Here is a 14,633-nt window from a genome sequence, read left to right on the forward strand (position 1 = left end):
CCATAAAAACACTTTAAGTGCTCATGGCTAAAGGCTCAAACTGCGTTATTGTCTTCTGCTCTTCCAGAAGTGATAGAAAAATGTTTCCCAATAGACCATGGAATGCTCAGGAAATAAAATAGCAGAATAAGCAAACTCAAGATAATTGGAGCAAGCAGTCTCACACCACACGTACTGCCTTTTTTTTGCAATTGGACAGACAGACACACACACATACATACCACACACACACACACACACACACACACACACACACACACACAAATTGCACAACAACTGTGCCTGGAAGTCTTTTTACTTCTTTTATTGAACTCCATAAATATTTTCATAAGGCTTTATGTCATTACAACATCTTTTTTGTTGTTATTAAACATTTCCAAATACACAATTTTGACACTTGTTTGACAGGGTCAAACAGTCAGATAATAGAAACAAAAGAATAAACTGGCAAATGCAGAGCAGCAGGGGTAGTCAAAATCACTGTTGCCCATCTAGTCACCCAGCCCGCCCCACCCCCAAAGCACTAAAATATCACTATTTGGCTTCATACTAGAATTGTTAGAACTCTCTTGTTGCTCTCCTTAATAGATCAATTAAAGATATACACATAGAAAGAGGATGAGAGGAGAGAAAAATTGTATTTCTGTATTAGGACCTCCCTACAGTAGAACTCATAGAAGAAACTGGCAAAGCCCTTTTGGGAAGAAAATCCAGGCCTTATTGTGTTGAGGGAAAGGCAGTGCAGGGCCATGCAGAAACCGAATTATAGACTTTGGAGGGATAACATGGCTGTGGGAATACAACAGGTTTATATACTGAGTCCAGGTAATTTATGGGTTTCCCTTTGGGCTACTGGCCACTGGTCTACTTTAAGCCATAGGTGTTGGGGTAGGGTGGGGCATTCCAATCAAAGGAGAGCAGAATTAGTGCCTTCACAAATTACTACATATTGTAAGGCCAGTGGATTGGATGGAGAAACAGGATGATGAGAGGTGATACCCCTGATCCTATAGCCTTGAAGGTTAGAGTTAGAAAGGGGAAGAGAATGACAGGGTCTGGCCAAAAGATACTTAAGATCTAGCAACATTTCAAAGCAACCCTCATGGTGTGCCCATAATCCCTGGAGAAAGTTGCCAAGGCCAAGTGTGGCTGGGTAGAAAGTAGGAAAAGAAGGTACACTAAGGGAGGCCTGCATAGGAAGTGAAACATATTTCAGTTTGCCAAGGGAGAACATTGTAGTCTAAGTGCTAGATACCAGATCTCTTGCCATAAGGGCAGAAGTAGCTCTGACATATGCTGAGCAGTGATAGCCAGTCCCGAGCCCTGGTCTTCTGCTAGCTAGCTTTGATAACTATAAAAAGTCTGACTCAAATAGAAGCTTCAACAACTGGTAATTTGTTTTCTATGGGGAAAAGATTCTTGAGCTGGCTAGGGCTTAGTTTAGGTCAGGAAGCACAAAGAAGTATCCAATTCAGCTTTATTGAAGACCTCATATAACTATGGCTGCTGCTTGGTAAGCTTAGGTCCCTTCATGATGACGTCTATTCCTGTGAGGTCCAGGACAGACTCAATCTTCAGATTCTGGATAGGGTGGGTTTTCCCACTTCCTTATATATCATTATCCTCACTACCTAGGGTCTATCCACACAAAGGGCTATATAACAAGGAAAAATAAGTACTTCTGTACTCATGGGGATTCTGATTTTTGTGGGGAAAGTTCTGGTCAAATGGAAAACCTGCCAAGCATTAACTTTAGTGTTCTGCCTCAGATCTTCTTTTCCCAGAAGTAAAAGTAGCTCTAGGCTTCTCTATCACTTACTGCAATTGTCCTGGGGTGGGAGTATGTCAGAAAGAAGGCCTACTTCGAGTGCCAGAATGGCTGTAATTATGCCAATACTCATAATCCTCTACCAGGAAGAGAGAGTATGGGCAAGGAAGGAGACAGAGAAGATTATCCATGCAATGTGCTAACATTTGGGAATGTTTCTCATAATTTCAGTGGTAGTAACTACAGGTATATTATCTTGGATCAAGCCTGTCTCTTTCCCCGAGAGCCCCCATCTTTCCCTGTATTGTTGTCAATCCTGGACTCTTTTCAGGTTAATCTGAAGTGAAGGTAGCTAATGATCTTGGTCAAGCAGGTTTTGTCTTGAACCCCTCCATAAGCTTCTAACAGTGATGCCGTAAGAATCTGAAAACAGAAGCAGGGCTGACCAGAACACTGAAATGACTGCTATAAAGAGAGCCCCACCTGACACCTACCTATTAGGTATGGGCTGTGGGGGTGGAGATAAATCCCTTCCCCAGTAGGCAGTCTCAATTTCTTTGCTTCCAGTTTAGTTAAGTCTTTCACCTAGGGAAGAGACAGGCTGAAAAGGAGACTCATAATAAAGGGGGCTTGAAAAAGAGACTAACCCTTAGACGAAAACCTTCAATGAGAGCAGTGCCATTACATGGGAATCCTCGATGCTAGAAGAAATCATGTACATAAAAAATATCCCCCCAACAGAAGCCTTCTCTACCCTCATTACATTCTTATATTCCTTTGTTTCTGTTTGGTTTTATATCCTTCCACAATACCTAAAACAGTGAAAGCAATAGAAATACCAAGCAGATAAGTCACAGGGCACAACAGAGCATGTCTAGACTGGTACAACTGTGGACACAGGATGCTGGGAAAAGGCTGTTGGTATAACCGCAGGGCTACAGGAACATTTGCATATGGTTGCATGAGGGACAGGAGATGGGAATCCTCCCCTTTTTAGTGGAAAGTGACAGAGAGAGAAATGAAATTCCAAACCCACCACATAAATCAAATGCAAAAGTTATCAGCATCATTATCATCAGGAAAGGGAAATAAAACAATGCAAATACTCTATGGTAGTAATGACAGGTCAGTGAACCAGAGGAGCGAATAGGTTATCTTAACAGGAAAAAGAACAAAGAGAAATTCAGTCTCTGAAAGAAAGGGGGAGGGGAGTAAGGTTAAGAACTAAACATTTTAAGAAGTGATCACATGTTTGGAAGTCAGTGGTACTTCTTACCAACTACAGATTTCAATTTCCCAAAACAACAGAAAATGGTTTTGGTCCTTCTCTGTGTGTGTATATGTATGTATGTGTGCATGCATGTGCATGCATATGTGCACACATGCCCACACACACGTGTATACTTAAAGGTCTATATGCATGTGTGTGTATGTGCACCACATACACACACACACACACACACACACACACACGCACACACACACACATGCGCGCGCGCACACACACACACATACACACGCACACACACACACATATATCTATATATATATAAATTTTCAACAGTGCTTCTCCGAAAAAAAGGTCCATCTATAAATATAATTTTATTTATTTTAAAATTATCTGCCTTCCTATAGGTATTATTTTTTGAAGGGGGTTAACCTACTGAAGTTTTGCCAGAATGGTGACTGGCTGCGTTTCGGTTCAGTGAACTCAAAGACTTGAGACTGAGCGATGCCATCGGGGACCAGGTACTGGCCCTGGTTTAACGGGTCCTGTGGTGGTGGGTAGGAAGGAGGAACTGAGCGGGCAGAGTTGACACCTAGAGCAAATAAGGAGATCAAAAGGAAAAAAATATAAATTTAGTACCAAGTGGGCTCTCAAATTAACCAATGATCTCTCATAGTACTCTAGTTTTGAGAGTAACCTGGTAAAATATTGAATATCCCTAACCCCCAAGACTGAAATACTCTGAAATCCAAAACTTACTAGCAAGCAGAAAAATTCATATTTTGGACCTTCTAAGATTTCTATATTAAAGCTGTTCAAAAAGTCTATGCAAACATTCCAAAATTCAAACAGCTTTATAATCTAAGGTACTTTGGGTCCCAAGCCTTTTGGGGAACAGATCATCAACCAGTACTGCAAATTATTTCTTTCCCTGTCATATTTGTACTAGTATCTCTATTTCTATAACACCACATCCTTCACCATCTCATCGGGCATCACCAAAAAATTAGGAGTGTTTCTATCACTTGTTTGACAGACATGACAATCAAGGACCAGAGAGAAATATTGTACCTAAGGTCTCATGCTCATCTAACAACAAAGCAAGAACTAGAAGCCACATTTATTAACCTCTTGGTTAAGGGGCTCTTTCTAGGAGCCCATAATCCCTGATTTAAGGATTGTTCCTCTGAAGAACCTAACAAACTCCTTTCTAGACTTTAGTTCTCTTCCTCTCCAATACTCCTTGAAAGTGTCAAAATAACCTAGTTAAGAACTACTGACTTCAGGACTTTCCATAATGCTTAAGGCACAAGTGATTTAGTGTTTTGCTTTGGGTTGACAATGACAAACCTGTATTTAATAGAAAGTTGACATTAGTAGTTAAAGCAGAAAGGAAATTCATCATCAGAAGACATGATTCATAGAAATAAAGGAAAAATGGAATCCAGCTTCAATGGGGGGGGGGTTGTAACCACCACATCAAAGTTCACATTAATGGGGACTCAAGGAATCCAACTACTCTGACAGTGGTTATAATGTTAATCAATCATCAGCCATTGGCACATTCATAGGAGAAGTTAGGCTCTGGAGCCATTTTTTTTTGGGGGGGGGGTTTCGAGACAGGGTTTCTCTGTGTAGCTTTGCGCCTTTCCTGGGACTCACTTGGTAGTCCAGGCTGGCCTCAAACTCACGGAGATCCGCCTGCCTCTGCCTCCCGAGTGCTGGGATTAAAGGCGTGCGCCACCACCGGCCGGCATCTGGAGCCATTTTTTAAAAGGTGGCAAGTGCCAGAAACATAATGGTATTAGATGCTAACAAAAATGATACAGGGATGGTAGGGAGGAAGGCCTGCTTTATCAACTTCTATTTTCCATTTTCTGTTTCAAGCTTTGATGTCAAATCTACGAACTCACTTGTTTTACTTTAGATCCTAAAGACCTTTTACACTTTTTCTTAGGGCTCTATAGCTTGAGATTTAATTTCACAGTGAATTTCTACTTAATTATTATATAAGGTGTGGGCTTATATCAAAGTTCTATTTTGTGTATGGAAATCTAGTTCAACAATATTTATTGAAAAGGTTGCACTTTTTTTACTTTTTGCTGAACTGCTGTATGCGTGTAGGTCTATTTCAGAATTCTTTTCCATTAAACTATCTGTAATGCCTCAGTTAATGTATCTATATAGTAAGTGTTGAAATTAGATAAATTAATTACTTCCATTTTGTTCTTAGTTTTCAAGATTGTTTTAGTTATTCTAGATTATTAATCTGATATTTACCTGGCCCTAAAGCCTATGAAGATGGAGGTTGTTTTTATGATTCTGACATCTTTTGTCTTGATAAACTCAATTGCAATGATGTATCAGGAATTAGTATTTAACCCCAAGAAGTTATATATAAATTCTTAAAACAAGACAGAAGAAAGTAAAAAAAGGAAAGTGAAGAAGTCTCTCTATCAGCCAGATAACCCTTCCCTCAGAAAAATAGATGGTTGATAATATCCTGTGGCGTACAAATACCATGGGAGGGGACACAAGATAATTACTTTTCTAATGAAACTTGCATTAGACCTATTTGATCAGTTTTCCCTCCATCATTTCTAGAATTCATTCAGAGCTAATGAGAGCTAATGAGAGCAGGAGGAAAGGGCTGGGGAAAATGATGTCTCATTAAGATTATCCAATCCTGGGGCAGTGAAAATACTGCCAGTAATAAAAATAGCTGCCAGTAATTGAGATGAGACAATAAAATGAGCTCTTCTTTCAAACAAGAGATATCATCATCATCAGGACCCTGAGATGAAGAGGAGAGAGCAGTGGTCTCAGAATCAAGACGACTTAGGTTAAAAAAATCACTTTACCTTGAATGTTTTCAGTTTCTTAACCTGGAACAGGGGCTAATAGTGCCATTTTCTTTGGGTTACTATAAAGATGAAATGAAAGAAATTAAATTTGATACTAAGTAGACACTCTAGTAAGTGGAAGGTAGCTCCTTCTTTTTGCTCAACTGAGCACTTTAGTTTTGTTCTGGTTCATGAAAAAGAAAAGAAAAACGATCTCATATTTAAGTTGATTCTGTTTGTATTTTAAATTTTCAAAGATATTTCAGTGTATGCCTCAGAGAAAGACCATCTTCTTTCAATCTGAGGCTCTTCACTTTGGTTTGGGGCTACTGATTAGGAAAGCATTTCTAGACAACTGAAAGAAAGCTGAGAGCATATCCCTATATATTTATATTTATTAAATCAATTATATACATGCACTATTGCCTGCCTCTCTCTAAATTACTCATAAAGTTTTTGTTCTTTTGAAATAAAAACAAAGACAATGGTTTTTATTTTGTTTTGTTTATGCCGCCAATAACATGGATATGACTACCCCACACCATTTACTCCTGAGAATTAAAACACAAGAGCATTTGTTACCTGTTGTCAAGAATACCTGGGTAGCTGGAAACTATTCCAAGTGAACCTCAGTATGGAAAGGAGCCAAGGAATGTGAAAACACATAGCCTGGTTTCCTAGTCTCATACATACAGTGAGTGGGTCTGAAGGAGCAAAGGCAAATGTACCTTTCTGTTTAGAGGCTTTTCTCACAGTCATTGCAGCCTGTCTCTTCTGGTTTTCAGAAATCTCAAAGCCTACAAGAGAAAAGAAAATTGAACTTTGTTTTGAAAAACAGATACCTGTATGCACTGTAAAATGAACATATCTTTCCTTCGAAAGCTATCAGACAAATATATCAAAAAACCTGAAACAAAATGATGACAAAGATGTAGGGAAAGATGAACTCTTAATCACTGCTGGCAGGAGCATAAAATGGTGTAGAAATCAATATAGAGGTTTCTCAAAACATTAAAAATAGAGTTACCATAAGATAGAAATTCCTAAGTCCAATTCCCAAAGGACTCTATATCCTACTACAGAGATACATGCTCATCTGATAGCTGCTCTAGTCATAATATCCAGGAAATTGAAACAGCCTAGCCGCCCATCAACTGATGAGTACATAATGAATATATGATACATATTCACAATGGACTTTCATTAATTTAAGTAAAACAAAATTATAAAACTTGCAGAAAATATGTGATAGTAGAGAATGATATTAAATCAGGTAACCCAGATACAGAAAGACAAGTATTCAGGGGTCTCTCTCGTATGTGGAGCCTAGATTTTAATGTGAGTGTGTAGGTATAAGTTATGAAATTGGAGAAGGAACCACAAGAAGGGAAAATTAACTTTTGAGGAAGGGAAGAAGTAATAGAGTCTATGTTACACGAAAGCTGGAAAGAGACTACTGGGTTTAGAAGAGAACAAGAGAGACTAGAGGGTAGGTAAGAAGACTGGGAGAAGAGAATCAACAAAAACAAATTACGTTTGAAAATGCCAGAGTGAAATCAAACACATTATATGCTAGTTTAGAAATAAAAATATTAGTATGTTGCCCATGTTGACACAGGGACCCATGTGAACCATTTGTTGAACCTCGTGTTGAGGTGCAAGGGCCTTTCAGAGCTGGCCCCACCCCTCACTGGCCCTGGGATAGAGGATGCCTCCATGACCTCAGAAGGAGAGAGCTGGCCCCACTCCTAATAGGAGAGCTGTCCTCCCACTTGGGAAAGCTGGTCTTACCCATTGCCTGAGGTGAGGTGGTCCCAGCAGCCTGGACAGATCAGCTCAGCTACTACCCAGGTACACATTGAAGGCTTTGAGTTGGCACTCCCCAACTTCTACCCCATCTGTGCCTGCTGAAGTGCATGAAGGAACTGGTTCTGCAGAATCATAGCTGCAGGATCTCCATGATTCAGGGCAACTGCAGGTTGTCTGAGAGGAGTTTTGGTGAGGGTCCAGTATTGAGGGTGTACCAGAAGCCAGAGGCCTTGAACGTGACCAACAGTACATTACATAAGGAATATTTGCAAGCTGTTTGGACAAAAGGGTGTACCACCACAGCTCCCAATGTTACTAAGATGAATGAAGAGGCAATGGAGAGGTGGGAAAGAAGGACGAGCAAAGTAGTTTGTTTGTTTGTGGTTTGATTGTTTTGTTTGTTTTAAAATTAATATTCCTATCTGTATTTTATTAATGTTTTATCTTATTTTTATTATTTCAAAAATAATTGGGGGAGGCACTACATGGGTGAAGGGCAGATGTGGAAGGACTGGGAAATAAATGGGATTGGGGAGCATGGTGTGAAATTCCCAAAGAATCAATAAATTATGTTAAAAATTAATATGTATATACATATACATATATGCAGGTGAAAAGAAAACTATAACTATCTAGGCTTTCAATCTACATGAGAGACACAAGAAGGATAAAATATTATTGATTGTTATAGATGACTAACTATTAACCTGTAATTTTTTTTGTTATTCTAAATAGCATTCAAGGCCTAAAACTTTACATTTTTCAGTGAGCTGCATAGGTACAGTACCTTAAACAATAATAAAAATATCTATACAGTATAACAAAAATAACCTTAAATTTGTATCAATAAACAAAAATCCATACCAATATAAAATATTTGAGACTAGTAGTTGTTCAAAAGTAGATTCAACAATCCACCCTTTTGTCCCATAATTTCTATACTATATGCCCCGTTTTCCCTTCAGAAAGAGATCCCTGAATCTTATCTCTTTTGTTCAGCTTTTTTCCTGACCATGACTAATAACAACTTGTAACCAGCTCCTGCTGAACAATGACAAACATCCATAATACACTGAATAACCAAAAACTACCTCTTGGGAATGTGGGTGCTGTGTCCTCTACACTGTTTCCTGTTGTCTGGGGGCAATGGCATCTTTAGGGCACCCTGAGAAAATTGGGATAATGGTCAAGTCCTGGGAGAGCTGGTTGTATTATTTTTTGTTTAGTCTCCGTGTGATTGGAAAGTGTAGAGCTTATCTGAAGTCTTGATTGGATAGTCTGTGAGGCTGGATCATCTCAACAAGCAGCTTTGAAGGTGTATTGGATGAAGAATTTTGAGGAAACTGCAACAGAGGCATTCTGAGAGGCTGGATCACCTGGGCTACTTGTCTTTATTGATGTTTGTCTCTTCTCTGTAATTCCTATAGTTTTGCAAGTTGTTTGCTCTGCACTTCTTATTTAATTAAGTAATATTTTATGCTTCTTGGGTCTTTCATGGGGATTGAAAGACTAGATAGTTATAGTTTTCCTTGTTACTAAATTCAGAAAAGAAACTTGCATAAGTGATGTAAAATAAGATTGAGAGACATAAAAACTTAAGTAGTTTATCTAAAAATGTGCTAAGGTCTAAAAAGATATTTTTAGGATGGTAATGCAAGTTATAATAAAAAATACTTTAGGTATAAAACTTTAGACTCATCAAGATATGATAGATAAGAATGTAATTTCTTCAAATTTGCCAAATACAAATGGACTGGATATTATAAATATAATTCTTATCTGATAATTGTTCTTACTGTATGTAATTTTATTTAGGAAAAAATGGGGGAAATGTTGTGGGATATTTGTACACTGTCAAGATGTATTGCTGTGATTGATGTAATAAAAGGCTGAATGGCCAATTGCTAGGCACGAGAGCTAGGCAGGACTTCCCAGCAGAGAGAGAGCACTGGGAGGAAGAAAGGCAGGGCCACCAGCCTGATGCAGAGGAAGCAGGATGGAAAGTACAGAGTAAAGGTAACTGAGCTATAAAATAGACTGCAGATTAACAGATATGGGTTAATTTAAGTTATAAGAACTAGTTAGGAACAAGCCTAAACTAAGGCCAAGCTTTCATAATTAAAGTAAGTATCCAAATCATTATTTGTGAGCTGATGGTCCAAAGAAAAATCAGACACATGGGTCTATGTAATTCTACCCTTGATTGCATGTGACCTCAGGGTTTCTCTTTTTTTAAATTTTATTTTATTTTACATTACCATTCAGTTCTACATAACAGCCACAGAATCGCTTGTTCTCCCCCTTCCTGCCCTCCTCCCCTTCCCCCCAGCCCACCCCCCATTTCCACCTCCTCCAGGGCAAAGCCTCCTCCGAGGACTGAGATCGACCTGGCAGACTCAGTCCAGGCAGGTCCAGTCCCCTCCTCCCAGATTGAGCCAAGTGTCCCTGCATAAGCCCCAGGTTTCAAACAGCCAACTCATGCAATGAGCACAGGACCGGGTCCCACTGCCTGGATGCCTCCCAAACAGATCAAGCCAATCAACTGTCTCACCTATTCAGAGGGCCTGATCCAGTTGGGGGCCCCTCAGCCTTTGGTTCATAGTTCATGTGTTTCCATTCGTTTGGCTATTTGTCCCTGTGCTTTATCCAACCTTTGCCCTCAGGGTTTCTAAGAGGTGCTACAGTCTATAAATTGGGGAAGACTAGAGGAAGGGGATCCATCTATGCAGCCTAGTAAACTCACTGATTATTCATGGTGAAAGTTTGATGGAATTGAACTTTAGTTTGTCATTAGGATCTTAGGAGGAATGAGGTATATACTGCCAACTTCCCTACAGGGACAACAGTCATGTAACAAATGTCTTGTCAGACTATATGTTAACAAGAATTTTCTCCCATCTTATAGCTATCCCATGGTTGTATGTATTATTTCTTTTTCTATACAGGTGTTTTTTTTTTTTGCATTTCCAGGTTTATTGAAACACTATTCACAAAATCCACAATATTAAAGAAAATGAAAAGATACCATTTAGCTGTAAAAAATCTGAAATTCTTATAAAATAGTGAGATTTGGAAGACATGTTAAGATAAGCCAGATGTAGAAAGACAAACACTGTATAATCTCATAGCTTAAAAAGTTAATGTCATATATGTGGAGAGCAGAATAAAAATTTGGGAGAAGAGGGAGTAGCGAGAATGCAGAGAGGCCATTCAATAGGTTCAATGATATAGTTAGATAGCAGGAATAGATCCTTGTGTTCTCTGGCACAGTATGGTGACTAGAGTTAATAATGCACTGTATATATCAAATAGTTAAAAGATGGAATTTTCAACATAATTATTCTAGCAACAAAATTTTAAGGTGAAAAATATACTAATTACCTTGAATTGATGACCTTTAATGATTACATGAATTGTTGTATTTAGTGAATATAGACAAATATTATATGCAATTAAATTAAAATGTAATTAATTAAAACCAAGACTTGGCTATAAAGATGCAAGTTACAGAATATAGCAGCAAAAATTATTTTAAAAAGTTAAGAGGAAAAAAATATAGAGAATATTTAAATAAAGTATTATCTAAAGTAGAAGAACCACTTTATATAAAACAAAAATATAAAGACTTAAAAGCTAAGAGAATTAGAATAGAAAATGTATATTTGGAAAATAAAGGTTTCAGAAGGAGGAAAATAAATAGAAGTAACAAACAAGAGAAAACTTTACTGAGTGAAAGAACACATACTTGCTGAAACAGTAAAAGGTTTTCTAAGACTCAGGCAGCTTTAGGATATACACACAGGTATGAAGATGTTGATTAATGACTGAAATTCCTAAATGTAAATAATAAAGAAAATAATCTTTCATACTCTAAGGAGGAAGTAGCAGCTCGGTTATAACATTATCACTGGAATTTTTATCTGTGGGCTTGTACACCTCAGCTTTAGAAACACTTGCTAACCAAGTAGGAGACACCCTGAGTTCCAACTCCAGCACAGCAAAAGACATATAAAACACTGTCAGTAATATCAGTCTGAAAAAACACAGAATCCATAGGTAAAATCAAATTATAAACACCTCTCCCTCAAACCTGGACATTTTATACAGAAACTTATAAAATGCAGGGTTTGACTCAAAGAAAGTTTACTGAAAAAAATAATATTTTCTTTTAAAAAATTGAGATCAACCCAAACACTGGTGCTATGAAAAAACACAAAAACAAGAAATAAGTAAACCCAGAATCTTAAAACAAAACAAAACAGCAAGTATCAATGCACAGTAGACTAACAAGGGGGGCAGGGGAAAAGCGGGAAGAAAAGAGGTTACAAGATTGGTATGATCAATATACAACCCAGTCTTTAAATGTCATTCCATAACACAATATCATATACAATGAATATATATATATGAATATATATATATAATCAAATAGGTAAAAATCTAAAATGAATTCTTAAAAACAAATTATACATATATTAATAAACTTAGAAAGTTCTTTAAAAAACTAATGCTTGCTAATAAGCATTATTTTTAAAATGACCAATGTAGGGAGGGAGAACCAGAAAGCAGTTCAAATACAGGTAGCAAAAGAGAATGCAACAATTATTTGTAGTTGTTATGAGAATGGTAGAAAAACTACAAATTAAAACACTACAATACATTTTAAAATGACTAGAATAGTACCAGTTCCTCAATACATAAAAGTGACTAAAGAGATAGAAATGTCCTTTGTCCTAATTAGATTACTAAGAATTGTACATATATATCAAATTATTATACTGTACCTCATAAAAATGTATCTGAGTAAACAAAAATGTTAGAAAATAAGAACTATTCACTATCTGGAATGAAAAGGAGAGATAACCACAATTACAGAACATACTATGAATATTATGAATGACATCTTAGCAAAGTACAGATTATCAAAATCAATGCATAAAGGGGAAAACTGTATAATGTGAAGGACATTATATCATGTTCTTGAAGCAGGTAAGAATAAGACTTGGGTTAAAAGAGAAAAGAGCATTTTCTTTGAATGAGGAAATAATAAAAATGCTAAGTTTTCAATTATTAACAAGTTCTATACAATGCCAATCAGAATCTAAATGTATCTTGTTTGCATTTAGAATAAAGGAATTTGATATTCATATCAAAGAATAAACATCTAAGAATTGCTAAGAAACAATGATGAAAAACAGATAGTATAGTCTTCACAACCAGAACGGTGAAAAAAGAATAGAAATTCTAAAACAAACCTAAGTGTGTATGGACAGTTACAGTCTACAAAACTGAAAATTTGTGAGAAATAAACAGTTGATTTAGTAAATTACTGCTGGTACAATTGGCTATTCGCCTGGAAGAATATAAAACAGGACTAAAACCTTGCACTATATTAAAAAAATAAATTGCAGATGAATTTTGTTTCTAAATATTTTTTAAAATTTCAGAAATTGTTAGGTGTTGGTAGTATGGATTTGCTTAAGCAGAATAAACTTGGGAGTTTATTTAATATTAAAGTAATTAATTTTTGGCAGAATTAAGCACCATGAACAAACTGGAAAGACAAATTGTAAATCGAGGAAACTATGTGAAACTGAGAACTGACAAGACTTTACTATTTTCAATATGAAGTATATACAAATTTATATTTTACTTTTATCCTCCTCCGCTTCGTTTCCCTTCCTGTAGAAATAGGGATAGAGCTCAGGGTCTGATGTATGCTGGACAAATATTCTACTACTGAACTAACACCAAGCCTACAGATTTAATCCACTTTTGAGAACATAATATGTAAAAGTTGGTGTATATGATTTTGTAGGTGTGTTTCTATAAAAAAGCACCATGAAATATAAAAACACAAACATATATATGCCCTATATATAGCTCACATGTATACATTTGTTTCTTCTTCTATCCCTTCTTTAAAAATAGTCTAAAATTGGAAGTTCTTTTTTCATTCATTACTAGTAATTCACACACTATAAGTAACTGCAAATCTATTTGTGATTGACAACGTTTAGGATTTTATTTTAAATTAAATAAAAATAAGAACAGGTAAAGAGTATTCAGTGTTAATTTCACAAAAAAATTGGCAACAAGTAGCAATTATATGGTTAAGTAAAGTTGAACTTTAGTAACTGAAGTAACAAATTAAAATTATGCAGTACTGGAGTGGATATAGATATATAAGTACAAAATCTTATTGTGGGATAGACTTTATAACTTTTCTGATACATAATGTGTAAACACATTATATTTGTGCATTGTCATATTCACTTATCCCCCTTTAGAGTGTCTACCTGCAGGAATGAAAACTACAGTGTATAATGAAATATACATGTAGATATGTTTTATAGCACTATGTTTCATGGGAAAAAGCTAGAAATCAGGGTTTGGAGAGATGGTTCAAGAGAGATGGTTCACAAAGAGCACTAGCTGCTCTCGAAGAGGTCCTGGGTTTGGTTTCCAGCATATACATGTGGCCTCATAATTGTCTTTACTGACAGTTTCTGGGGAATTTATGCCTTCTTCTGGCCTATGCTGGTTCCAGATATGTATGTGGTGCACAGATATACATGTACACAAAACACATATACACAAAAATAAAATAATAATAAGTTTTAAAAAAGAATTAAATATTTGGAAACACACTCTGAATGTCTATGAAAAGGGGAATGATTGCTCCATCTCCATAGGGAGTATTATACAGTCGTTAAAGAGAGACATGTGGTGCCATTACTGATGTAGCAATTTGACTGGAGTGATTTCCTTACAAATATAGGGATTGTCATGAAGGAATTTTCCAGGTGCAATAAAAACCCCTAATCAGAGTTATATAAAGGACAGTATCCTAGATAATATGAATGGACCTGATTGAATCTGTTAGAAGCCTTATAAAAGAAGACTGAGATATTCAGTGAAAGAATTTTTACCTGTGGAACAGAGCTTCCTACTTATAGAGTCCCATATTTCATGTGATCTTCTC

At 36.7% G+C, this 14,633-nt stretch overlaps 1 protein-coding gene across 11 annotated transcripts in view; it reads right to left on the reverse strand.

Moving 5' to 3' along the window:
* Window positions 1–3,345: 3,345 nt before the first annotated feature.
* Arhgef9 (Cdc42 guanine nucleotide exchange factor 9) overlaps window positions 3,346–14,633 on the reverse strand; it is a 161,668-nt gene continuing 150,380 nt past the window's right edge. For 10 of the 11 annotated variants that reach the window (XM_028861411.2, XM_028861419.2, XM_028861417.2 and 7 more), the window contains 2 exons: window positions 6,568–6,636; window positions 3,346–3,588 (listed from right to left, as the gene is read on the reverse strand). In XM_028861411.2, the coding sequence (XP_028717244.1) occupies window positions 3,407–3,588; window positions 6,568–6,636 (251 nt within the window). In that variant the 3' untranslated portion in view covers window positions 3,346–3,406. Of the gene's footprint in view, window positions 3,589–5,857; window positions 5,920–6,567; window positions 6,637–14,633 lie in introns of all 11 variants that reach the window. The other variant, XM_028861418.2, reaches the window with a different exon arrangement.

The sequence above is a fragment of the Peromyscus leucopus genome, chromosome X (genome assembly GCF_004664715.2).
Source record: "Peromyscus leucopus breed LL Stock chromosome X, UCI_PerLeu_2.1, whole genome shotgun sequence".
Lineage (NCBI taxonomy): Eukaryota > Metazoa > Chordata > Mammalia > Rodentia > Cricetidae > Peromyscus > Peromyscus leucopus.